This window comes from Alosa sapidissima, chromosome 5 (genome assembly GCF_018492685.1).
Source record: "Alosa sapidissima isolate fAloSap1 chromosome 5, fAloSap1.pri, whole genome shotgun sequence".
Lineage (NCBI taxonomy): Eukaryota > Metazoa > Chordata > Actinopteri > Clupeiformes > Clupeidae > Alosa > Alosa sapidissima.
The window spans coordinates 31,799,423-31,826,146 of record NC_055961.1 but is presented as its reverse complement, the minus strand read 5'-3'; the positions used below and the strand labels follow the sequence as shown (position 1 = coordinate 31,826,146).

At 45.6% G+C, this 26,724-nt stretch overlaps 1 protein-coding gene across 3 annotated transcripts in view; it reads left to right on the top strand.

The window, feature by feature from the left end:
- Window positions 1-26,724, top strand: part of camkk1a (calcium/calmodulin-dependent protein kinase kinase 1, alpha a) — a 61,320-nt gene that overhangs the window by 8,314 nt on the left and 26,282 nt on the right. For 2 of the 3 annotated variants that reach the window (XM_042093847.1, XM_042093845.1), the window contains exons 2-4: window positions 13,912-14,277; window positions 22,437-22,484; window positions 23,334-23,387. In XM_042093847.1, coding sequence (XP_041949781.1) covers window positions 13,987-14,277; window positions 22,437-22,484; window positions 23,334-23,387 — 393 coding nt within the window. In that variant the 5' untranslated portion in view covers window positions 13,912-13,986. Of the gene's footprint in view, window positions 1-1,641; window positions 1,747-13,911; window positions 14,278-22,436; window positions 22,485-23,333; window positions 23,388-26,724 lie in introns of all 3 variants that reach the window. The other variant, XM_042093846.1, reaches the window with a different exon arrangement.

Sequence of the window (26,724 nt, the reverse complement as noted above, 5' to 3'; positions counted from 1 at the left end):
ATTTGTATTTGCAGTTTATTTGATCTGTTTGATCATGTGTTATTCATAATCTATTCCACTGCATATCATTTGTGTATGTGTGCGCTGCCATATGCTCTATAGCATCTCTGCTGCTCCACACTGTGGAAATGAGATATAATTAGGCCTGTTGTCTCTGGTGAGAGCTGTCATCGATGAGCTGAACAAGACCTTTGCAGGGCAGATAGAGAGTCTGACGGTGACTGGATGAGGAGAGAGAGAGAGAGAGAGAGAGAGAAAGAAAAAAAGTCCAGAGCCCGCTGATCTCATGGATCTTCTTCACTCCCCTTTTCAAGCGGTCAGTGAGTCAGATGCCTTAATCCACTGTGGGCCCTTTACCTAGCTGGCAGCGTTGGGCAGCTCATTAGGACGGCTGAGCCTGGCGTGGGCCCTCTCTGTGCCGGACTGGCACAGAAGAGAGCCCGACCAGTGTGAAGAAATTGTGAGCCGGCTTTATTAGCTTTGTGGTGCTTTGTTTTTGAAGGCACTACAAACACACACACACACACACACTGCCCTCCCCCGCTTACACCTTTAGTGTGAGCTGACAGGCTTAATGTGTGTGTGTGTGTGTGTGTGTGTGTGTGTGTGTGTCTGGACAGATTGCTGAGTGGAGATGTCAGTATCAGGATGACTAAATTTCATTTTTTTTTTGGCCATTCGCCCACGGACAACATTTTGTTGTGAAGTCCCTCATGTCTTTCATCTTCAGTGCCACTCCATTTTGGAACGTTTAGTTAGAGGTCTGTCAGCCTCCACACTTGACAAGCAATTGTGTGTGAGGGATATTGAAATTACTCAGCAGCACAAACAATTACCCTGCAATTGCCAATATGCCAAGCACTTCCTGGAAGGCTTTTCAGCCAGCACAAACATTTCCGATGGACCGTCACCTGTATTGTTGCGGCTATTGTTTTAGCATACCTGTTTACACGGACCTGGTTCCTTTTTGCACCTAGTGAATGAGCATGTTAAGATGTTGAAGGATTTATGTGTGTGTCAAAGTTGAATAAAGAGTTGAAGTTGAAGATATATATATAGTGCCAGAGTGAAAATGAAAGGAGCAGATTATAACAGAAGATGCCATTACACTGACGCTCCACAGGAAATATATTGCTGGTTACAGAACCTTCCGTGGCATATAGTCCATACACTGGATGAGATGGGAATACACATGCCCACGAGCAGACACACACATGTAGAGATACATGCAGTGCAGGAGATGACTCAGAGGAATGGGAGGAAGGGTCCAGGCCACCGGCTCCACTGCCAAGGTCATGCAAAGGCTGGGGCTCCTCTGCAGGTGGTTCACCCCCACCCCCCCAAGGACCAGATTTGGGAAGAGGAAGGTGATGTGGATCTGCCAGCTGGGAGGGAGCTCAGGGGTCTTTCCCCAGGACTGGCTTAAGCCCTTCCAGCCCCAGCCAAAGAGTACACCCCCCCCCGCCCTAACCGGGCGGGAGAAAAGAATCCCCCTCTCACCTCCAGCTATGCTGCCGTTGTTTCCTCTAATGCCTCATTGACTGCTCTAGGGTCAGTTAGCCATGGAGGGGGTTAGTTAGACCAGGCCTGGGAATGTTTGTGTGAGTCAGTGTTTGGGTGTGTTTCTGTTTCCGTCCACAGAGTTGGCTGGGTTCACAGACCATTCGCCTGCTCACCGCATGAGGCCGTGGAAGTGAAGTGGCACCATCGTGCTCCTTGCATTGTGTGCACCTTTGCCTCGCACAGGTAATGGCCTCAAGGTTTTGTTGTAGAGATTGGTCTTGCAGTGTGTCTGTACAGAACAGAGCTAATCCATCAGATTGAATTAATGTGATCCTGGGATTAGCACCTGGGCGGTACATTGCACACCACAACCTAATTCTGGGTTCATGTGCAGAGCAGAAGGGCTTCATGTAGGGGCTGTCACACTCTGAGTCATTAATGACCTTCTTTGCTAACACTGACTTCCAGTGCTCTGTTGTACTTCAGCCAATGAGGGGAGATGTGTTGGCAAGTGGAAAAATACTCCCAGCTTTGTCTAGGGTATGGTATCGTTTCAAATTTAATTGATTCTTGTTCTGGTTCCGATGCTTTTTATCGATTCTGGTTATAGGTCTATGCTTTAAGCCATAACTGAATATTCAAAAAGAAAAAATATTTATGTATAAGTATTGATCCTCATACATATGGATTAAAATACTAAGGCCTGGGGGGTGCTGTGGCGTGACAGGCTCTACAGAGTCTCAAAATTATGACAAAATTATGACAAAATCTTTACTTGTCCTTGTTCACAATAATAATATGATATGTTTGTTGATTGATATTAAGTATTGATCCTCATACATATGGATTAAAATACTAAGGCCTGGGGGGTGCTGTGGCGTAACAGGCTACAGCACTTATACCATATACGGGTCCAAGTGCCCATGGGGTCCCAGGTTCGAATCCGACCTGCGGTCATTTCCCGATCCCGCCCATTTTCTCTCTCCCACTTACTTCCTGTCTCACTCTTCACTGTCCTATAAAGGCAAAACGCCCCCCAAAAATACTAAGGCGTACATAGAGATCAATCTAAAGCTGCTAATTAAAATAACTGCTAGGCCTTGATGTTTCAGAGAGTCTCAAAATTATGACAAACTTGTGAATCTTTACTTGTCCTTGTTCACAATAATAAAGAGGCTTTTGTGTTTATGAATTCAATTAATTTGAAATTTTTGATTAAATCAATGATTAATTCGATCAAATCAATGATTTGATTTTCATTATTTCGTTCTTTCTTTTTGATTCTACTCAATTCTAACATTTCGGTTCCCAACCCTACCTTTGCCGCTGGCATTTGGTAGATGTCCGTTGAGGTTGTACTCATGCCTAGCGCCAGCATAGCCTACTCAAAGCTCATTTGATGTGCACCCATTCCTAATGGCTTGATAGCACTATATCGATGTTGCACATTGACTAGGGTGTGCCCCTATTAAAAACCTCCTTCAGATCCCCCGTGGATGTCAGTGACGGGGAGCCACAGCATGAGGGGCTGTTTTTCTCTCGTTTGTCTGCTCTGGTGACCGCCGCTGCGCTCAGCGTGTCACCAGATGCGCATGCGTATGCGCATGAGCCTGCCGGCGGGGAGCTCCTCTCGTCCCCCATCTCTTGTCGCTCCCAATGGTGGCATCCGGCGTGATTGGAGTTATCTCGCGTTGGCATCGGACGCCGAGGACGAGGCGAGGTACGGGTGAGTTTGCACGAGGATAAAACAGAGAGTGACACTCAGGGAACGGATTATGCCCTGGCAAAGCCAGCAGGTCTTCACTGATCCCAAAGAGCCATCACACACACACACACACACACACACACACACACACACACACACACACACACACACACACACACTCACACACTCACATACACACTCACAATGAATGTGTTGTGCCTAAGTAAGTGTGTATGTGTGTAGTGTAGTACCGCTGAAACAAATCCGACTTAAGTGTTTAATTGCTAATGGTGTAGACCTGTTGACTCTTTAACAGATCTGCCGACAAGTCAGGTGTCAGGAGTCTGTGGGCTGGATTACAGTAGTGTGTGTGTGTGTGTGTGTGTGTGTGTGTACTCCTCCATTGTATGGTCTCTTTCACTCTCTTCTTGGCTGTCATGCCCCCTAGCCTCTCTCACTTTATATTCATCAGGATCTCTCCCTCTCTCATATTCATTTGCCTTCATTTTCTCTGTTTAATGTCTCTCATGTCTCTCTTGTCTTTTTCATTCCACTAAAACCTTTTCATTTGTCTGCCACATGATATTAAAGTACTGCACCTCCTCTTGTGGCACAGTGCTGCTCTGTCTCTTTGTCTGGGGAATCCTCCAGCATCCAGCAGCCACGCATGCAGTTATCACACTGTGTGTGTGTGTGTGTGTGTGTGTCTGTGGTGTGGTGTGGTGTGTTTTCTTCTGAATGTGTCAGCTCTAACTATCTGTCACTCCCTGAACCCCCACCCCCCCAACACACACACACACACACACACACACACACACACACACACACACACACACACACACACACACAGTCTCTCTCTTTCTCTCTCTGTGTCTGTCTGTCTATCCTTTCCCCCTTTTTAAACCAATTTTTTTTTTTTTTAATTTTAAAGCCTGTAATAGAGGGGTATGTGTTGCTGCCACTGGGACTCTGCAGTAGAGGGGGGTGTGTTGCTGTGCGCTGCTGCTGGGAATCTCCACAACCCTCACCTGATTTATTGATCACCACCAGCCAACGTTATTGTGTCCCTGGTGGAGCCCAGCACTGACTCTCTCGTGCTCTCTCCTCCTCGTCAGCATGACACATGGCACTTTAAGGAGGGGGGGGGGGGGTCCAGGAAATTCCCCTCCTTCCTTTGAGCTTTGTTTTGATGAGAAGACCCTGACGTGGGTCCTGAAGGGGATTTGGACAGTGCAAATGGATCTTGCCCACCGTCAAAGTCACACGAGGAGAGAGACATTTCAGAGATGGCCCCAGATGTCATGGACCGGCATGCCCTTTTCAATACGTTTCCAGCTCGTGTTGGGATGAAATGTAGCCTGTGTAGTGCTGTGTAGTTGAGAGGGGGCTTTATGGGCCTGGTTTGGCCAGCTGGCTTGTTTTCTTGCTTGCTGTCAGAGTTTGGTGGCTTTGTAAAGCAGAAAGGTTCTGGTGCTGCTCTGCCCAGCGGCTTTGTTCTGGGATTGTACGAGGCAGACAGGCAGGCTGGGTGGAAACTCTGAGATCTCTCGCTAAAACGCTGCCAAGAAAGCTCCTACTCAAGGCTCTTGTTGTTTTAATTGCTTGACATTGCCTCCACCCCTCACTGTAAGTCTCCTCTTTCCATCAGCACGGCCGCACTTGTTGGGAATTTATCTCTTGATGTAAAGTGAGGAGGAGGCTCGCCATAGTCAGGCCAGCAGTGTGGCCTCGCTTGTCCGTCTCCTGCTGGGCAGTAGCTCCCCCTCTCACTGTCCTCCTCGTTTCTCCTTCTCATTTAGGTTCACACACTTGCAGTGCAGATAAGCTGTGCATTCTGATCAGTACGTAGCCTATGCTTCAGGGTCGCTGCCGAACTTGGAGCCTTGGAGCCGTTTGGAGCTTTTTTACCGATCCTACCTCAGGTACTCAGGAGTCCACTGCAGTCCAGTAGTTTCTCAAGTGTACTCCAGCCATTATACAACCCTTTGACACATGCACCAGGGTCTTTTAGTTGGTCTCATAGGTCCTTGCAAGGGGCACAATCTACAGCCCTGAATATACCAGCAACCCCCACTGCAGTGCTGTGTCACTGCATGCACTCGCACAATCTCTCTGGGAATGTGGGAGATGTTTTTGGCTTCTAAAAGACTATGCATCACCTCAGTCACAGAACGTGCCAAGTTGCCAGTAGTTGAGCTGAACTGAAGTTGAATTATATTAATAGCCCTTTTTCTCGCCACACAGACCCTTGAAGAGATGCTTTGTTCTTGGGCTTGTTCTCTAGAATATAAAGCAGGCATAATCCCGCTATCACTGCCTCTGCTCTCAGTGCTATTGTTCGTATTTCAGGGAAATGTTACAAAGGCTCGATATTGCTGTGAGTGCTGTCCTTCTGGCGTGTTGTCAAAGGCTCGTCCTTGTGTCCCTTCTAATAGCCCATCCTTCATCTATGCATCTGTTATTGGCCTGTCCAGAATGATGGGTCATTCTGCCGTACCCCGGTCATTCTGCCGTACCCCGTCTATCCATGGGCTCATTGCCAGATGTCAATTATCACCGATCACTTTGACAGATATCATTTTGCTCCTGGTCTCTCTCCTCCCTGGCCTCTCTGTCATCAGTGAGCTCTTTCTCTAGTTGTCCTATTTATTTAGGAGTAGATCCACAGCTCATACCCCTCATCAGACGTTTTTCGATCATGTCATTTGATACTGTCACTAGTCGTTTCGTCAAGGCTCTGGGTTTGCCCCTGGAGTTGGGGAAGGACAGTTTCAACTTCTTGCGTCTCTGTTAATGAGAGTTTGGCCCTCATATGAAATGAACTGATCACACTCACCCAGCCTCATGCGAGGCACTGCGTTGGTGGAGTTTGGTCTGGGAAAAAAAAGAGAGAACGGGCGGGTGGGTGGCATGTGGGCACTGAGCACTGAGATTCCTGTCCTCCATCTCCGCCGACTCCCATCAGCTTTCTATCTCTCTCTATTTCTCGTCTTTTTCCCTCTTCTTTTCTTTCTTTCTTTCTTTCTTTCTTTCTTTCTTTCTTTCCATCTTTCTATCTATCTCATCTTTCTTTTTGTCAATAGAGACTGCGGTTTAGCCGCAGCTTTGCAGCGCCCCCTCCCCACCCCCCCAGCCTTGCCTGCAAGGTCATCAAGCTTGTTTCAGGCCCCTCTCTGCGTGGAGGTGCTGGCTTCGCTCGCTGCGGCTCTTTGTTCGGAGGTGTGTCTGCTAGTGGGCGCGTGCTGTGGGCGTACAGTAAGCCGCGCTCTTGGATCAAGGCCTGTGCTTTTAGTTGGAGAGTGCATTGTGGGGAAGAGGAAGAGGAGGAGGAGGAGGAGACCCCCATTGCCAAGTGGAACTCTACAGGCATCTTAAGGACAAAACAGCTTTTCATTACCAGGTTAGCTTGTAAGGTGTGGGCGAACACGAGAGACGTTGTCACTGACGTTTTGGCCATCAAACACATTGTATTCTCAGCTCCAGGCTTTTCTCTGTCAGTAGACCAGGGTGAACGAGGATGTTTAGTTGCTCATGATTTTCACCGTTTGTGCCAAGCCATGGTGGAAAATACTGTTTTGGCACAAACAGCTTCTGGTAATCCCATCTAAACGGTTGCACCATGCAGTTTAAAAATGTTCAACATGCTTGTATAATCCTGATGACTAGATGAGTTATTAAACTAGTGTAATATCTCAGAGTCTGTCTGTCTCCCTCTCAGGAAATAGATGAAAATACCAGAGGATGAGCAGGAGGAAATCGACCCCTAATGAGTGCCCTAATATTTACTGTACCTTCTTTTTTTTTTGGGGGGGGGGGGCTTTTTGCCTTTATTATGATAGGACAGTGAAGACAGACAGGAAGTGAATGGGTCGGTCTCGAACCTGGGTCCCCGTGGGCACTCGGACCCGTGTATGGTGCGGACGCTGTAGCCTGCTGCGCCACCGCGCCCCCCTTCCTGTACCTTCTAAGGTGATTGAAGTTGAATTGGTGACTCACTGTGATGCAGGCTGCTTTGGTGGGTTTACTGTTATGGAACACTGATCATGCTGCAAAACAACTCAATAACAGCAACTAACTAACATCTACTGATTTCTGCTCTCGTTCTGTAAGAGCTGTTGTTCGTGCTGTATACAAGGCCTGAAGCAGGAGAAAATGGCCACTGTCCCATCTCAAGGCTGGATTGTCAGCAGAACATTTAAAGGTGCTGAGAGGTGAAAAGGTCTAAAAACGTCTCCTGCGCTCCTTAATTGCTAGCGCTGCTGTGGTGGCCAAGTCAAAACATGGACGTTTAAAGCAGCGACAAATTTATGTCTGCTTTTGCGCTCTCCTGCTCAGCATCTGTGGTTGTCAGGGAAACCCATAGTCCTTAGTGACCCTGCCATCTTCCTACTGAGTGTGTGTTTGTGTGTGCGTACATGTGTGTGTGTGTGTGTGTGTGTGCGTACACGTGTGTGTGTGTGTGTGTGTGTGTGTGTGTGTGTGTGTGTGTGTGTGTGTGTGTGTGTGTCTGAGCCTACGTCTGAGTCCAGGGCCTGTGCTGCAGTATTCTCACAGAATCTGTTTGTGTTCCGCAATATTGATGGGGTATTTTATTTTTCATGTTTGGTTGATAGAGGCTGTGTTCAAGTCTGTGCCTACCTAGAACTGTCCCTATTTCCTACCAAGAACACTGTTCTTCTTTGTGTTTCTGGGATTTAACAAAGCATGATGGGAATCCCTCCAGGGTGGTCTTTTGTGAGGATGATCTGAGCCATTACTGCAGGCTTTTTATTTGGCTGAATCTTTATCTGTGTGTGTGTGTGTGTGTGTGTGTGTTGCATGTGTTTATATGTGATTTTCTGTGTTTGTGTTTGTGTTGTTTGTGTGTGTATGAAGACCAGACGGAGAGAGAGACACTAATTCAGCATTGGAGAGAACACCGGAGAGATGCATTGTGAGGGCGCAGACTGTAGTAGTTGATACTGAGCTCCAACTCTAGTGAAAAGTGTGCACATGGGTGTGCATGTGCATTTGGATGTGTTTGTGAGAGAGTCAGTGAAAGAGATTAGGTGTGCTGCTGCATGTGGGAGGTCTGTGTGTGTGTGTGAAAGAGTATTGAGATAGGGACGCTGACTGGGTGCCAGGGAACACAAGAGATTAGCCTAGGTGTGTGTGTGTGTGTGTGTGTGTGTGTGTGTGTGTGTGTGTGTGTGTGTGTGTGTGCTCACATCAAATGAACCGCTTTTGAAATGAAATTTCACGGAGACAGGCCGGGCTGGCAGACGTGGACCCTAGCGCAGCGTGCCACCTTCTGACCCTGTACTCCATCTCCTGATCTCACACAGCACCGGGGCCGCCACCAGCCATGGCCGCCATTGCACCGGGAATCATGGGAAATCAGGGAATAATGGGTTTTTCAGTTTCAGTTATCTCACTCCTACCAGATGCCCCTCTCCAAATAAAAGTTATTTTGACATTTCTGAATTAAAGGTGAAATAAATGAAATCTAATCCAATAGCTTTTTGTCAAATTTTGTATGCACTCCAAAAACACATCACACTCTGCTCTGGGTGCTAGATGAGTACTTGGTGTAGTGACAAACCCAGGTCAGTTCATCCATAGCAACTGGTAAACATGATAGAAGAGCCTTTTGACTTTGTTTGGTGAATGAAGTCATAGGGCTCCTCTATGAGGAAAGTTCCCACTTTCACTGGGTTAACTTTCCGCCGTTGCCTGAGGGGCAAGGAATAGGAAGATAAAGAGTGAAAAAGTGTGTCATGTTGGCAATTTAGCATTGGTAGGGCAGGGTTAGAAACACTGTTGGATCAGTGGAACAGCACCATAACAAATGCATCGGTCCTGACCGTCTGGTCTGAGTAACGTTCCTGGAGGATGCACAGCAGATGACTCAGGCGTCACATCACGTTGTCATAAACCTGGTGAGACAGTAACACTCTGTTATCTCCACTCTGGAGTGTAAAGTTCGTTGGGCATTGGGCTGACTAGCGAGGTGCTGTCAGTGCTGCGTGTGTTTTGCGTCCTGAGGGGATTCAGAGAAGGTTCAGGCTGGTTCAGGCAGACAACGGCAGACAACTGTTGGTGTTGTGTTTTTTAAGACATGCTGTTCCAGTGAAATGTAACTGGCTGTGGGATGAGTTCATCGATTGGCTCTGGTCTTGTCAGATGAAACTGTGTGTGTGTGTGTGTGTGTGTGCGTGTTTATTGGAACATACAGCCTCAGGAATGGAGATTAATTAAGTGTGCTTGCAAAGCAGCACACTTATTGTTCTTCTTAAGTTTTATTAGGCCCTTTGAGACAGAGACACCATTCCAACTTTAAAACGTCCGGACAGTACCGGTGTAAGTTGCTCGCGAAGATGACGTCAGGTGGGCGTGTCATTCGTCCGCCATATAGGATTGAACAGAAAGCGAAACTAAATTTTCACAGGTCACAAATTTGGTCCGAACGTACATTATCCTTGGACCAAGCCTTTGATTTTCGAAAGCGTTTGCCCGTCACAGCCAAACGAAATCGGTGGCGAAGCTCCGAAACAGGAAGTCATCCATATCTCAGGAACACTGTCACATATCGATACCAAATTTTGTATTTGAACTCGGGACTCCAATGTGAGGGTGCATAAGCTAAAAAAAAGAGAAAACATTCCAAAAGTTCCCAGCATTTGGCAAACCACCCACCCGTATTTGGTAACTATCACCTTTCACATTTGCAGTTGTACTTCTATCACAATGCCTTCCAAGTATACATAATGTCTCTGGCCAGCCACAATGTCTCTGGGCAGCCTTGCCCAATCATGAAATCCTTGCTCAGCCATGGGATAGTATGGACTTACAAACTGAAATGGCAAGGAGAACATTAGCTATTTATTGCTGACGTAGTACAGTTATTTTTTATTTTTTTTATTTTTACACTTTATTTTGACGGTATTCAAATTAAATTTTTCATTATTGTTAAATATCATGATGGGAGAGTATTATTAAAAATGTTACAAGTATGCAAATTTATATGTTTACGGGCATTTAGGTTTTACTGTGTTGTTTTGTTGTAAAGACATGCAAGGCATTCTGGGCCATGTAGCCTAATAAACAGTGGTCGGCAGTGGTCGCTCCATACGTATTAATATGAATAGGTGTTTCTGTAAACCTAGGGACAATAAACAGCTATCTCTGTTACAAAAACGAGCTGGTAATAGCTCATTGAAGAGGGAACTATGATAAAAAGATTGTTTTCCTCAAAGCATGGAGTTCACGACAGAACAAGCAGGAAATGTCACGTTAATGTTAATTACATCTGAACGCTAGGTGGCAACCTTGTATTACATTTCACATCTACATAGAGTGAGCTCATTAGAATTATGTGAGCTTCACAAGTAAGGAAGGTGCAAATATTATGTAATTTATAATGGGAAATTATTGGAAATGTTATTTCTTGTTTATTCTAATTGCAAACCACACACATCCATTCGTAATCACGTAGAACTACACACTGAAACACTCTCATTTGTTTATTTGATGTTGCCTAGCAACTGCAGCCAGAGAACGCCTAGTTCAGTTTCAGAGGGATGAGTTGTGGCCAAACAAGTGCCCAAAATATTGGTTTCCATGTGTATGTGCTGGATGGCGTGCGTCCTTTATGAAAGTAAGTGTTTTTTAGAGTTACAGACATAATGAGTCATGTTGTAGTGGTCAACATAAATGTGCCCCTTTTGTTATTAGAATGCTAAGCGGAGATTTAGCATGTTAAGCAGAGATTTAGTAGCATTAATTTCTTGTGTGGCTAGTTGTATATGTAACTTAATTCATGGGTTTCATCAGGTCCCTTTCCACAGGTGTATCAAGCACCTTGATTATCAATGCAGACTGCATGGTGCTTGATTAATACACCTGTGGAAAGGGACCTGATGTAGGCTATACTATGTATCGTCCCCCATTTAGTGGTAGTCAGACACTGTAGTTGGAGGTAGTCAGGCCTGTCCCTCATAGGCTCAAATGTGTAACCCATGCTATTAAAATTACAAATGTTTGTGTATATAAAATATGCTGCAGCTGTTGTCCTACCATGCCAGTGACGTCATCAAAACTGGCAGCGTTCTAATATTAACAAATGCCATTTTTGTGTTGCTTAAAAAAGACTACGTATTAATTGTTTTTATTATTTTTTTTTTGTGTCATTTATTTTTAATTGTCATAATCAACACATTATCAACATTGATTCTTTCAGTTTAGTTCATCTTTAAAGTGCAATGTAGGATTGCATTTTAAAAACATATTTGGCAAAACTGTCAGTGCCAGCCTGAAAAGATTTTGGATTATTTTGGGCAAAACGTTTTGCCATCGTTTTGAGGCATTTTATTCAAATGGAAAAGAAATAGCGCCCTTAACTGGGTAAGACGTAAACACGGAAGTGACGTAGCCTAGTTCCCGCCTTGACGAGTGATTTGACAGATTGCAATGCGTTTGGCAGATTGAATCAAAGATTGTTAAAGCGGAGCTTTTGAACTTTGCAACACAAAGAGCGTGACCAAAGTGCAAGTGCAATGCAATCACGGGGGGCGCTATTTCTTTTCCATTTGAATAAAATGCCTCAAAACGAATTGACAGTTAAATGATGAAACTGAATATTGAAAATTGAAATGCAAAATGAATTGCCATTTGAATTTTGAGACTGAAGTACCATGGCAAAATGGAATGCAATTCAATCCATGTTTATTCTATTTTTTAACCAAAATTATTGGAATTGATTTTAGGATTTCATTGTCACTTTGCAGATTAAAATACAATTTGTTGGATATTATTGCAAATTGCAATATTAAATTGCATAATGAATTGTCAATTGCATAATGTAATGTGTTTTTGAATTGCAGATTGCAGATTGCATTCTCATTTGAATAAAGCTATTCATATGCTTCCATAGCGAGGGAACAATTTTGCATTGCATAACTAAGAGATGCAGTAACACCACCAACAACAACCAAAACTAACCTATTGTCAACGTGTACATTAAATGTAACGTTTCATTGTGAATCAAATTAAAATGTTCTCCTCTTGCAAACGTAGGCATAGGCATATGGTGACAGATTAATTTAATAATGTTGCTGCGTGAATCACGGTAAGTGCGAATGAAGTGGCCACTTCTTAATGGGACCCACTGTATGGAAGTAGTCTAAGTAAAATAGAGATGTTTCAAAATGGCAGAGATAGAACTGAACTTTGGCCATAGCAACCATCCATTTAGAACGACTGGCCTTCATAGCAACCAAAGATCTTAGCTGTGATGCAGGGATACAAGGAAGTTTATTGTCACATGCATATAGTTACTGGAAGTAAGAAATGCAGTGAAATTATGTCTGGTGTCAGCATGCATGTATGTTATGTGATGCAAAGTATAGAAATGGATGAAATAGACACAGGTCAAGAAATATAGTGCAATGTAGATAGTAGTATATGCTTACAGTTGATTTACAAAAGGTGGTTTAGAGTAATATGAAGTATTCCTTTATTCCTTTATTCTGATATACATCTGAGATACATAGGCTCTCAAAACAATCACAGGCTTTCAAAACAATCCCAAACAGACATAAGGTCTTTTTAGAGCAAATCCATATAGATTATTTGTCAAATAAACCAGTAAAGCATAATTAGGGGATGGAATATATAACATTCACAGCTCATATATTTTTTAAATAAATCAGTGAAAAAGTATCCTGACAAACAAGCAGCATTTTAATGCCTTGGTCATATTTCATAATTTCAATTCTTCTGTAGGTTACCTGATAGCCCAGTTTGAGAGGCGCAAGACGCGTGACATTATTTATTTTTGCAGCCAATCACTGCTTTCGTTTTATTTTATTGATTTGATCTTAGTCATAGAAGCTAAATTCGAAGGCAGGCCACAGGTAAAATCCAACGAACCGCATTCACCCCGCAGGCCAATAGTTGAATAGCCCTCTCCTAGAGCTTTTGAGATATTGCCACTGCTCCAACACTGAAAGGCACTGTTAGAATGCTTGGATCAAGCCAGGTTCAGCATAGTGTATGCCACTGTCTGCTCACGTTGCTGACCGGACCAGGGCAAGCACACTTTCGCAGTTCCCGCCGGAAAAGCAGTCTAGTTATTTCTGCCATTTCTAAATTGAGTTTCTTCAGGGGAGATCTCTCACTTTGTCTCTCTCTCTCTCTTTCTCTCTCTCTCTCTTTCTCTTTCCCTCTCTCTCTCTCAAACTCTCTCACTCACTCTCTCACACACACACACACACACGATGAGAGAGTCATGTGGCTTCATCTCTGTCTAGCGCGGCGGGAGCTTTCCAAGCAGACAACAGGAGAGAGGGAGAGACGTGTCTCAAGCAGAGCCCCTCAGCTGTGTCTCCCCATCCCCTGCCCTGCACTCAGGACACACGCTGCCTCCAGCACCACACACGCTCGGCTCCAGCGCTGCCTCCAGCACCACACACGCTCGGCTCCAGCGCTGTGGAAATAGATAAATAACATGGAGTCACATTGGATAAAGTCACATTAATATTAGGCTAACTATTTCTGACGGCGAACTGGAACTTGGGGGTGGGGGTGCGTGATTTGTAGGCTGTTGAGTTGCTTATCACTCAATTATGAAGATAGGAATTTCAGAGTTCAATTAAGTATGCTATCCTGCTTTACCCAATGCTATCCTTCATGCTGATGTCTGTTGTTTTGTTATATATTTATAGGATCTTGCAGGGTGTTAATGTGAGAGGTCACCATCCACTCGCCGCCTTTGTGCTTCCCCCGCCGTGTGAATCGCCATGTCGATGAGCAGTGACGCTGCCAAGATTGGCGACAGGGTGGCCGCCCTCTCCATGGCAGACGCCGCGGCCACCTCCGGGACGGCCGATGCCTCCAACGGCGTGAGGAACGGCGCCGCTGCGAAGAAAACGCACGTCGCCCAGCGGCCGCAGCTCTCGGGCAGGAAGATGTCGCTACAGGAGCGGGGCATCTGCCAGTCAGCAGGAGGAGGAGGGCACCCGCACACATCCCCCCGAGTGGCCCGCAGGCCCACCATCGAGTCCAAGTGTATCTCCATCTCCGACTCCCAGGTCAGTGCACTGCAGGTACAGGTTTGCCAGTAGCATGTGATCTGGGCCTCAGCTTTAGAACATGAGATACTGTGAACTGGACCTCAGCTTTAGAACATGAGATACTGTGAACTGGACCTCAGCTCTAGAACATGAGATACTGTCAGCTAGGCCTCAGCTTTAGAACATAAGATACTGTGAACTGGGCCTCAGATTTAGAACATGATATACTGTGGAGAAAGTAAAGGAGGGTTGCACCTCTCCTAGCACTGCTAACAACTGGACATGCTTAATCTAGCACTGAGCAACTGACCATCCCTCTTCTTCCCTTGACTTGACTTTGCGCCACCTGTCATTCTACTCTATGCGAGTAGTCCTTATTGCTGCATGTCCTAGTTGCACGATATCTTGATTGTTCCTTTGTTTGTAAGTGGCTTTGGACTTACAGAAAAGTGGATCGTCAGCTAAATGACTAAGTAAATGCAAATGCACCGCATGTAGAAGATGCATTGTTAGAGAAACAGCAGAAAGGACCATGCTAGAATTGAAAATGATCATTGAAGGTTAATATTTATAAAAGTAAATAAAATAAAAAATAATTTCTGAAAAAAAAAAAAAAAAAAACCTTAAGCTCAGGGCTCGAAATTAACTTTTTTTCTCAGGGTCCCGCAGCTGTCCCGAATTCTACTTGGCACTGTCCCGGACTTAAACACCAGTGTCCCAAATTCAAGTTCTTGTTTTTTCCCATTCTACATAATAAACAGCATAATGATCAGTAACTTGCATCACTTAATTAGCTCGTTCTGGTCCACCATGTCAGTTCTGAACAATTTATTAAAGACCATTTTTATTAACATTAATCATCTGCTGTTTCACGCAACACTTATTTTCAGAGATTGCGCTTTTGGCTCTTTTTTGAGGTTGCACTAGACATTCATTGTCCATCGTTTTGACGGACAGGGTTGTAAAACATTCCGTCAATAATCTATTTTCACGTGTCTTTAATTTCAATGTCAGTTTGGTGTGAGGTCATGGCCACAGATCTCAGTGAAAACAATACGTAGCGTGGGAAATTACCACAAAGCTGTCAGATAGGCTACTCTCCTGCCACGCTCTCGCCCTCTTGTGCACACTCAAATGCGTTCCCAATTAAATTAAGTAGCAAAGCGTAGTTAGATCTGCTGCAACTATGTATCTCGATGTAACAAGCTGTTTTGACATTGTAAACGTTCTCTAAGAAGAGTGTAAAGCAGTTTGCAGTAGCCTAAAGTTAACCACAACGTCGTCTATTGCTGGAAAAAATAGCGAGCGGCCTGGTCTAGTGGCGGGCCAGATCTATGATAAACTACTAAATGCTCGGCGGGCCGGATTAAAGTGCGTTGCGGGCCGTAGTTTAGACACCCCTAGCCTTAGAACTGCCACAGCGAAATGTCAAATGCTAACTTAAATAACTGTTTTCATTGTTATAGGCTACCTTGCAACACTATCTTTTTGTCAAATCGCAGTTGCGGTAGGCCTAGGCTATTTAGCTCAGCATGATATTGGTGACGTCTGTCACTGACAGAAAACACGTAGTCAGAGGGCTGTCACCTCGTTTTTTTAGAACACCAGTGTAACCTTAGGCCTGCACTATCAGTAAAAGTGTTCACAATGTCATGAAAACAAATGCCATTTACCTGCCTGCTAGTTAGGTAAGTTAACCTCTATATCGGAAAGTGACCCATTAGGCCTACCGCCCGTGCCCTATTTTTGTGTCGGCCTATGAGTCATTTAATATTAATTTAACCAATACGGCGGATTCCTAAGGAAACGCAAGCACCCAGCCCATTTGGGTATCTTACTATATTTGTACCAAAAATAACATTGTAGCCAACAGTGATTTGAAGAGCAGTAGCCTAAACAGTGTTGTAAGGCTGCGTGTACAAAACCGCGTCTTTACAGATCAGCTGGCTAACGCTGCTTTTGCCAGCTGCCCGTCACGCCAGATCAAATTTTGTATAATTTTATAAAGACGAGAAAGATACGTTTAGATTATCATGTGAACAGTTTAGGAAAAAAGTACCTATTTTGAAATTTGCTTTGCCATTTTTTCTACTGTCCCAGAGTTGTCCCAGACATCATTCTATTGTGTCCCGGAAGCATTTTTTATGGTCCCCGGGACGTCGGGACATCGTTAATTTCGAGCCCTGCTTAAGCTCCAGCACAACACACAATCCCGGGGTTATTGGCTTGACTTTGACTTGACTTGACTTGATTTCATTTGACTGCTGAAATGGTGTAATGTCTTGTCTCATCAAGTGAAACCGCTTTGTCTTCAGTGTTGCTGGCCGCTCTTTAACTTCTCCTTTGCGATCTTTCACCATGTAGCCCCCACACACACACACACACACACACAAAGAGAGAGAGACATTCATCAGCACTATCTCAAGATGAACCTTTTCCTGCCGTCAGCTGCTGAAAATGCTCTCCTAGCTCTCTTTCTCTCGCTCTCTCTTGCTCTCACTCACCCCCACACACACACACAAAGTGAAAGTGCTCTAATGACAAAAAAAGCCCTGTGTGCCTGTATGTGTGTGTGTGTGTTCTGTCTGCGCGGTGAGCAGTCGAGTGTGTGTGTGTGTGTGTGTGTGTGTTTCTCTCTGTGCTCCTCACTCTGAGGTCATTGAGTGGGAATATCACCCCCGCTGCATCCACATCTCTCCCCCCAGGCCTCCTCTCCCCGTCAGCACCAGCACAGCCAGATCGCCAGACAGCCAGCACACACCACGGCACTCAGAGCCAGCACAGCCAGCACACACCACTGCACTCAGAGCCAGCACAGCCAGCACACACCACGGCACTCAGAGCCAGCACAGCCAGCACACACCACGGCACACGTCCATGGCACTCAGAGACACCATGGCACTCAGAGACACCATGGCATTCAGAGACAGCAGTAATTAGACCAGATGCAGATCCCTGTTGATTTTGGAAGGTAGAAATAAAGGTGAGGGGGATTTAGCACTTGCTACCTACCATCCGTCTCAGGGACTCGCAGCGCCGGGTATCGAGTTGACATTCGCTAGTTTTCCCAAACAGTTCAGCTCTGAAACACTCTAATTAAAATGGATGTTATCTGTGCCGCACAGAGATGATGCTGTCAGGTCCCTGTCTCTCTGGGCAGTGAGGCTTTGTGGAGGAAATAGTGCTGTCGCAGTGGCTTACTTTTCCGTTTAGTTGTGATGCTCTCATTCTCATCCCAGACAGCTGTCCGTAACCTTCATCCGCCCTCTCAGGCGTATATCGGATTGTGCTCTATTAAATCACATTGATTGTTTGGTCTAGCAGTTTTCACTCATTTGTTAGAGTGGCTGCTGGGACAGATTAACAAAACAAACAAAACATTTTTTTTTTTTTTAAAAAGTGTGTTTGGTTGTTTTAAATTGGAATTAGCATTTGAAATGGTCTTTGTAATTAAAGAGTTAAAAAAATAGCCATTGTCATGAGAGCAGAGTAGACTAGTTATTCCTCAGTTCCACAGTAGGCACCGTGGAGACCGACAGACACACTCTCACACATACAGATGAAGCCCTTTTATTCCCTTGCTGCTGATCCAGGAACTCTCCTACAGGGGTGTCACAGAGCAGCAATCATTATCATCAGTGCTCTTATGCACAGTGAGAGGGCCTGCCTCCCCTGCCTTTCTCCATGTCACCATTAGTGTGTGTGTGTGTGTGTGAGAGAGAGAGAGAGAGAGAGTGTATGGGTGTTCGTGCTCATGCATGTCCACAACCCCCATCAGCCTGTTGGCTTAATGTTTTACTGATTTCCTAAAGATGACTAATTGACGCCAGAGCACTCCAGCGCTGGAGAGCCGCTGCACAGGAGAGAGCAGGACTTGCCCCGTGTCATTTCCTGTTTTCAACCAACCCCCCCCCCCCCAAAACCACACGTACGCACACACACACGAATAGCCACACTAGTTCTCTCACTGCTCTTGTGGCTCAGCCCTTCATAGTGTATGTAAGGTGCATGCATTCCCCTGCTCCCCTGTGCACCTAATCCCTGCTGGGGCCTTCATCTGCTTGGTAGCCAGTGGCACAAGCTGTTTTCTTTGCTGCCGATCTGAGCCTGTAAAAGCTGCTTTCATGTGAGTGTTTGAGAAGGTGTGTGGCGTGGTGGGTGCGGTGTGGCGTGGCGTGGCGTGGCGTGGCGTGTTGGTTGACGCGTGGGGATCAATGCCCAGGAGATGTGCGACAGCTGGATTAAGGGGCAAAGTAAGGGAAGAGAGAGAGACAGACTCACTCTCTCTTTCTCTCACCCTCTCTCTTTCTCTCTCTTTTTCTCTTTATCACTCACCCTCTTTATCTTTTTCCCCACTCTCTCTCTCATATCTTTATTCTGCCTTCAAAGGTGTGTGTGTGAGTGCCTGTGTGTGTGTGTGTGTGTGTGTGTGTGTTTGTGTGTGTGTGTGCTTGGTCTTCTAGACCAAAGGGGGAAAGCAAGGAGTAGTTCCTCTTTTATTTCCGATAAGAGGAAATTGCCATGTTAGCTCAAATTACTTTTTTTTTTATAGTGCGTGATTAGGACAAGGGACCCTCTGTAGATGGGCCTGCCCGTTTCTCACTCATTCTCTCTTCTCTTTTTCCACTTCTGTCACGCACACACACACACTTTTACTTTTGTTTTGAGCTTGGTATTGAGATTGTAGAACGTTTCAGTATTCACTACTGCAGTGTGCGCTTAGAGACCTCTCAATGCTGACTGACTGAACTGAGATTTCATAGTGTCATTGTTAATAGTCCTTTCTGGAAGAGGCCTTCTCACCCAATAACTGTATTTCACACATGCGTATACAGACACACACACACACACACACACACACACACACACACACACACACACAGCTCTGTCAGTCCCACTCACTTGTTTTGATTCTGTCCTCACCTCGTCTCCTGTGCATCTCCTCTTCTCAGAGCAACACACACTTTCACACCCCCAGGGGCTCCCCGCTATCTCCGCCACAGACAGGCAACCCCCTCCCCCCCTGCTGCTCCCGCTCCCTGGAGAGGCCTGCCTGCCTATCGACTCCTTTGCGCCTCCTTTACCCACATGCCCTGATGGGTCGCCGTGAGACTGAACCCATCGAGCTGGGTCCCACTCCTGCAGTAAAATATGGAAAGAGAAAAAAACGAAAATGTGCTGCGAGATTTGAAGGAAACAAATGCTCCCCCATGCCACCCACCTCCCTGCCTCCTGAGAATCCCCACCTGCAGCGTGCTGTGGGCTGCGTGCTTGGAGCCATAGCTTGTGTAGGCTGTGCCCTTAAACTGCTGGGTCATTCCACGTCAATTCAACCAGGGCCCACGCACTTAGGTCTCAAAAAATTCTGAAAAAATTACCAGGTGTACCTATGTTACCCTGGAGACACACTGTAAAATTACTCTTATGTAAGATCAATACTTTCCAAGATACAGCCAGTTTTACAGGGGAAGGGGGGGTGTCGATTTTGTTCAGCCTCTTTTTTTTGTCAAAGTTCACAAGCCCACAGCGCAAGAACTAAACCATGTAGAAGCATGCATGCTGGTACATAAATAGGAATAGTATGTCACGTTTGGTCTGGATAATCCTGCATGGTCATAGCTGTCCCTCAAAGTTGATACAAATTTTATTGGAGTTTTTGGCTGGGCTCTGTTTAAGCCTTCAGAAGACATATTTGTACTCAACATAGGCTCTTGATTTATTTTCCTTACTGAGATAAGTAGAAACACTCTCACATTAAACAATGAACAGAAAATAAATTCCTTCAGGGTCTGAACAGCAGACTTTACAAGTCTAAAAAGTCATTTTGGTTCTCATTTTCAGAGCACCCAAACACCTTGTGGGAATATACAAAGATTTTTTAAATATTTTTTTCTTTATTCTCCATGATCTTTTCTTTTCAAAAACACCAATTTGACTTGTATTATGCAAATCTTTCTTTTTCACTTTCCACCCTGAACATGGGCAAAATGCACCATTGACATCAATATGTCTAAAGAGGCCGAACAAAATCGACACCCCCCCTCCCCCTGTAAAACTTGCTGTATCTTGGAAAGTATTGATCTTACATAAGAGTAATTTTACAGTGTGTCTCCTGGGTAACATAGGTACACCTGGTAATTTTTTCAGAATTTGTTGAGACCTAAGTGCGTGGGCCCTGGTTGAACTGACGTGGAATGACCCTGCTGCTTTTGAAAAGATTGGGCCTCTGAGTTCTGTTTCTGTCCCGCACACAAAATCGTCTACATTCGCTCTGTTCTCAGATTCCTACTCTGTCTCGTCTTTGTCTCACGAGCAGGGTGTAGACTAAACGCCGTAGCTAGATAGTGGTCTAATGGCAGCGTTTTGCAGAGACGCCCAGAGTGCAGGGCTGAGTTTAATTACTGCTGAAGTCTGTGTGTTTATGATGTACGGAGAGCTGTTCCTCTTCTGTCACTGTGTGTGTGTGTGTGTGTGTGTGTGTGTGTGTGTGTGTGTGTGTGTGTGTGTCTCTGTTGCTGTTGCGTGTGAGTCATTGGTGGGGATGGCTGACTGTTCAGACTTTATATACTCTCTGACTGAGAGATAAGAGGTTGAAAAAAACTGACAGCAACAAATCTGTGCCATGCCCAACGTGATAGATGATTTATTTACTTTGGGTTGGAGTGCGTTTTTCTAGGATTGCGCGCTTGCAGTTGCTCGCTAGATTGTGTACTGTAGGCTGTGTGTGTGTGTTCAAAACCTGTTAACTGCTCAGATAGATAGATAGATAAATTGATAGATAGATAGATAGATAGATAGGTAGATAGGTAGATACATATGCTGCACTAATGTAGTATATCTGTGCATGTTTTTCTGTGAATGCTGTTGTTATGTGTGTTCTTCAACATGTGTTGTTGTGGTTGTGTGTGTGAGTGTGTGAATCATTCACAGTGAATGTTGCTGTGTGAATGTGATTATTTTATCGTGTCCTTGTGTGTGTGTGTGTGTGTGTGTGTGTGTGTGTGTGTGTGTGTGTATTTGCGCTTCTCATCTCTTTATTGAAGGCTTCTTTGTGCGCGGCTTACTGTATCCATCAGTGCTGAGACAGAGGGGGATTGCTGCAGTGCAGGACTCACTGAGCATGTGCCAGCAGGGCAGGCTGGGCTCGCAACAGAGTCCACTCCTTTCCTCTCTTCTCCTCCTCTCTTCTCTCCTCTTCTCTCATCTCCCTTCTGTCCTCCTCTCCTCTCCTTTCCTCTCTTCTCTTCTGTTCTGTTCATCTTTCCTCTGTCCTCCTCTGCCAACAAAGCCTCTCTCTCTCTCTCTCTTTTTCTCTCTCTTTCTTTCCCTCCTCTTCAGCTGTCTCCTCCACCACCAGCTTCTCTTCCTCCCCCTCTCGCAGCATATGGTTTTATTTCTCAAACACGTCCAGTTATGAAGCATCAATTAGGGATACAGAATCCCTCCACTCAGAGTCATTCAAATGCAAAGTGGTCCCGTGCCGTGTCCGACCGCTCTAGAGATGAACTGAAGGGAACTGAACAAATTGTCTTTATTCAGAGAAAAAGCTCCCCACTTTGAGTGTTTGTATTTTCTTACTTTTGTCTGCAGCTTTGATTTAGTGTTGTCATTTAACAGTTGCAAACACACACACACACACACACACACACACACACACACACACACACACACACATTTATATTATAAAATATCTGCTCCTGTCTGTGACTGAGTCTTCTTTTGTCACCACCGCTCTCTCAAACGGCGGCAAGCAGCCCTGATCGTTGCTAAGACACAACAAATAAAGAAAAAGCAACAAGCACAGGTTGAATCTGAGCCAGGATGCAGTGCATGCTATGTGCTGCCAATGATGCCACAGTAATAACCCTCAGACAGAACAGGTTGTCTCCCATGTTAGATGTTATGGACTATACCAAACTGATATGTTTAACTGCCTAACCCCACCCCACCCCAGTGCATGGCGACTGATTTCCTGTGATGTTCACAAAAACATGAACAAATTAATGGGAGGAAGAGGTGTGTGAAGACAGAGCTACTGAGCAGGCTGACGTGTGTGTGTTTGTGTGTGTGTGTGTGTGTGTTGCATGAGTGTGTGTGTGTGTGTGTTTGTGTGTGTGTACGCTGTGATGGGGATGTCATTAAATGTGCTCTCTCTCTCTGTCTCTCTCCCCTCTCAGGACTGCATGCGGCTGAACCAGTACAAGCTCCAAAGTGAGATAGGCAAGGTGAGTGTGTGTTCGGGGTTGGCCATTATTTATGAGGTGGTTGTGCTTGAGAAAGCCCAGCATACCTGTGTGTGTGAGTGTGTGTGCGCACACGTCTATGTGCCTGTGTGTGTGTGTGTGTCTCTGTGTCTGTGTGTCTGTGTGTGTGTGCGCACTTGTGTGTGTGTGTGTGTGTGTGTGTGTGTGAGACTGAGGGTGGCTATGCCGATGAAGGCTTGATTATCAACCCTGACGGTCAGACTGTAGTCTGTGGAGCTGCCTGTGACTGGTAAGAAAGCAATGCTAAAGATGCAGTGTGTGTATATGTATATGTTTGTATACACGTGCGTGCATCCGTGCGTGTGTGTGTGTTTGCGTCTGTATGTGTGTGTGATGCTAAAGATGCAGTGTCTGTGTGTGGGAGCGAGATGATCGAGTGTACCACTGCTTCACCGGTCTGTAATCAAACATTAAAACTGTGTGACCAACCGGATGGGCTTTGGTTTTTAGCCCTATTCAGCCTGTAGGCTTATGACCTCAGGGGCTCTCAGGCACTGTGTGTGTGTGTGTGTGTGTGTGTGTGTGTGTGTGTGTGTGTGTGTGTTTGTGTGTGTGTGTCTGCTGTGTGCCAGCCGGTCATCCTGTGCATGGCATTTCTCCATTTGTGTCCAATTTTCCATTCAAAATTTGGCTGGTCAGTCATGAGCTTCTGATTCTTATAATGCATGCATCCAGCAAGCTGTCCTCCCTACTCTCACACACAGGAATATAAAGGAAAATATGCAAAAGTCATAATGACTTGCAGAAAATACATTATATGTTATATATATTATTTTCTCTTTCTCATCTCTTTATTATTTTATCTTTCAGGGCTCCTATGGGGTAGTGAAACTAGCCTACAATGAAGACGACGATAAGTATTATGTAAGTCCTTTAAATCATGTATTATCTCTCTTCCGGCTAAACTTAGGCCATTTTTCTTGTCAGGTTTGCGCCCCTGGCATGATCACAGAGGAAGTGGAAGGACGTTGGTTAGAGCTCTTTGATGTAGCGAGGATGATTTCTTTTTTTTTTAGACACACTGCAAATGAAATTGTGAAGTTGGTTCAGTGATTGGCAGAATGTGGAGGGCTGAAGCGTGAAGGAACAGGAACTGAACATGCTGTCCAGACCGTGTGCTGTTGTTTAGGTCAGCTGTTTACCACATTCGCCTTGGTTACTGACTGCCGGGTCTGTGATGACCCGACAGCCGTGCGGCGCTGGCTGGGTGACTGGCTGGCTCGCCAACTGCGTCTCTGGGCTGTGAAGGCGAGGTGTCTGATAGACCCCTGCTCCTGCTCCTGCTCCTGCTCCTGCTCGGCTCTCCCCCCTCCGCCGGCCTCGTTAAAGAGGAATTATGAGCCACCGGTGGGAGTTGAAAGGCCTGATGGAGATCCTTGTTTTTCTCAGGGCAAGTCCAAACGGGTTTGTTTGTTCATTGTGTGTGTGTGTGTGTGTGTGTGGTTGTGTGTGTGTGTGTGTGTGTGTGTGTGTTGTGTTATGAGTCAGTGTGTTTTGTGTTGTGTGTGTGTGTGTGTGTGTGTGTGTGTGTGTGTGTTTATGGTTGTGTGTGGGGGCGGATAGGTGGGTCTGTTTTTTTCCAGGTCAGGTGTGATGTCAATGCCAAGTGAGATTACATGGTGCACGACGGACCTTGTCTCCTCTGGCTCTGCCGTTTAGCGAGACAGGGAAATGGCCTTTGGACACAAAGCCCTTTTGTGTGCTATTTTCTATTACTGCCTTGCCACTCTCCGCCTCGTCCTCCACTAAAACAGATCTGCCTCAGTCCCTGGAGACCTGCAAAGTGGGAGACGGCCACAGGACAAGAGTAGACAAGAGTGGACAAGAGGCTACTGAATGCTGAAAATGTTTGGATGGAGAAAGACAGACAAAGGTTTGATGTTGCCAGGAAAAGAGACCAGCAGTGGCTGTCCATGATGCTGAATGTAATTTAGGATCCATTTGCAGTGACACTCCCTGTGCCCCTCTGTCCACTTGTGTGTTCATGCTGCCATTATGGGTAACTTCACAACACACTACTGATAGTGTGATCCCCTAGCCTGACGTAGTCATACTCAATTTTAGCCAGAATTTGAGTCTGATACTGCTCCATTAGGACGTGACTCTGGAGCTCATGCCTCTGCATAGACCTAACCAATCAGAGCAATGAAATAGCCTGAAGTGAATTCTGTAGGAAGAACACCCAAACCATCCTTCTTCTCTACAAAAGCCTTAACATTGTTTTCTATGTTGTTTTGCGCTGTCAATATCTTGTACAACAGACGTGATAGCGAAATCTATATGTTTAGCTTCTAGTGACAGGCTTTTTGTTGCAAACAAAATCAACCGAAGCACGCTCAGGTGACATGATAGACGAGGCACCGTTGCTCATCTGTTTATCATTGTACACAGCCCAACCAACAAACAATTTGATTGGTGCAGTCGGTTCGAACTGCTCTGGTTCGGGCATAGTTGCATCTCAATGGAACAAGTCCAGACCGAACTTCGGGGTTAGGTTTGGGCTGACTTTCCAGGCTAGTGATCCCCTTATTTATAATGGCATTTCATGCATTTCCAATCTTTTTTTTTATCCCATAACATTTCAGAACCAGAGTTTTCATATTGACAGGTAAATGGATTTGTTGACCTGTTTAACCTGCATACCAGGCTACCATCTTCAGCACCGATAACTGGGTAGTTTTGAAAAGGGATGAGGCGTAAATGTCACATCCTTCCTTTCCTCACGGCATGTGCCGAGCCCTAACACATGCAGGCGCCCTGTCGCCACACTGTCCCTGCTCTGCCTCTACCCGCCGCCATCCATCTGGGGCTGGAGCTGAGGCCGCGCCATGGTGTATTGATCTGGCTCCATGTGCCTCTGTGCTCAGTCACAGATCAGCAGCCCATGCGCACTAACTCATGCACTCAGTCAGCCCCCCATCAGTCCTCCTGCGACTCGCAGGCCACAGTTGGTACTCGGTCAGTAAGCACAGCTACTGCATTAGATGAGGATGAGAAGAGGCTGAGGAAGAAGATTGGACTGGACAGGACTGGATTGGATTGGATTGTCTTTAAAGATCCAGGGGGCAAGTTGGTTTGTCAAGTAGCCAGCACAATACACTTGATCAACATAAAAGACAGTTGATCAGGACATAGTATACATATTCAAATGAGGGTATGTGGGAAAGGGGGTTGGTTGATGATTGACGTTTAAAGCCTCTTAATTGAACAATCACATGGATCAAGGAGTCCATGAGTGTGATCTGAGGCAGGGATTACCATAAGGTGGAGTCTGTGATTCCATGCTGATTGGTTGGACACCTTCTGGTGGCTGTTCCTGATTGGTTGAAAACGTGCGGGACCTGACTGGTTGGGTGTCAGCACCTCATATTTATCTGTTCCGCTGGTTGGGGCTAGCCTGGAAATCCAGACCCAAATCAAGAGAGATTAAGGGTCTGGCTATGAGTAATGAAAATAGCCCAACTCGAGGGGTGGCACCAAGCACGCACTTGGGGCTAGTCCACACATACCAAACCGATCTTTTTTTCCTCCGTCTTCCCTGGAACCGTATCAAGGATATTTGCGTCCAAACAGATCCATCTCAACAAGACTCAACATGTTACTTCATATCCCAGCACAAATTAATTTAAACTTACACCGCACTTCCCTAATAACTTCTGACTAGTGTTCTCGCGTCACTGACAGTAGCTAGAATGCATCAAGAAAACAGGGAAAACACTGTTCAGTCCACCAAGTCATGATAAGCTATTGGCGCTGCGCAGCACCGGTTGTGATATTTATCCTACTGAGTGTAATCGTAGGTAATGTCATGTATGAAAACTAGTATTGTTAGGCAATACTATAAGTGTCAAGTCCAGGGCAGCTGAGGTGTGGCGATGACATCATCAATACGCAAGTATGCGGTTTCGCCGTCCAAACGAACTCGCAAGGGCTACGGTTTCAAATTTTTCCACCCTGGGACCAGGTTTCAAAAAAGTGCGGTTTCGGGCAGTGCGTTTACAGGATTCGTTTGGATGATCGTCCAAGACGATGCAAAACCTCTGCGTTTAACCCAAAAAGCGTCTCCGCGTCTATAGGCGGGGCCTTGAAAATATCACTACACGCAATTGGATAACACTACGACCAATGTTTACTGACTGACTTTGGACTTTGACGTAGCAGCGCTGTAATCGTCTGTTTAGCTCGCCTCTGGCCCGCCTAT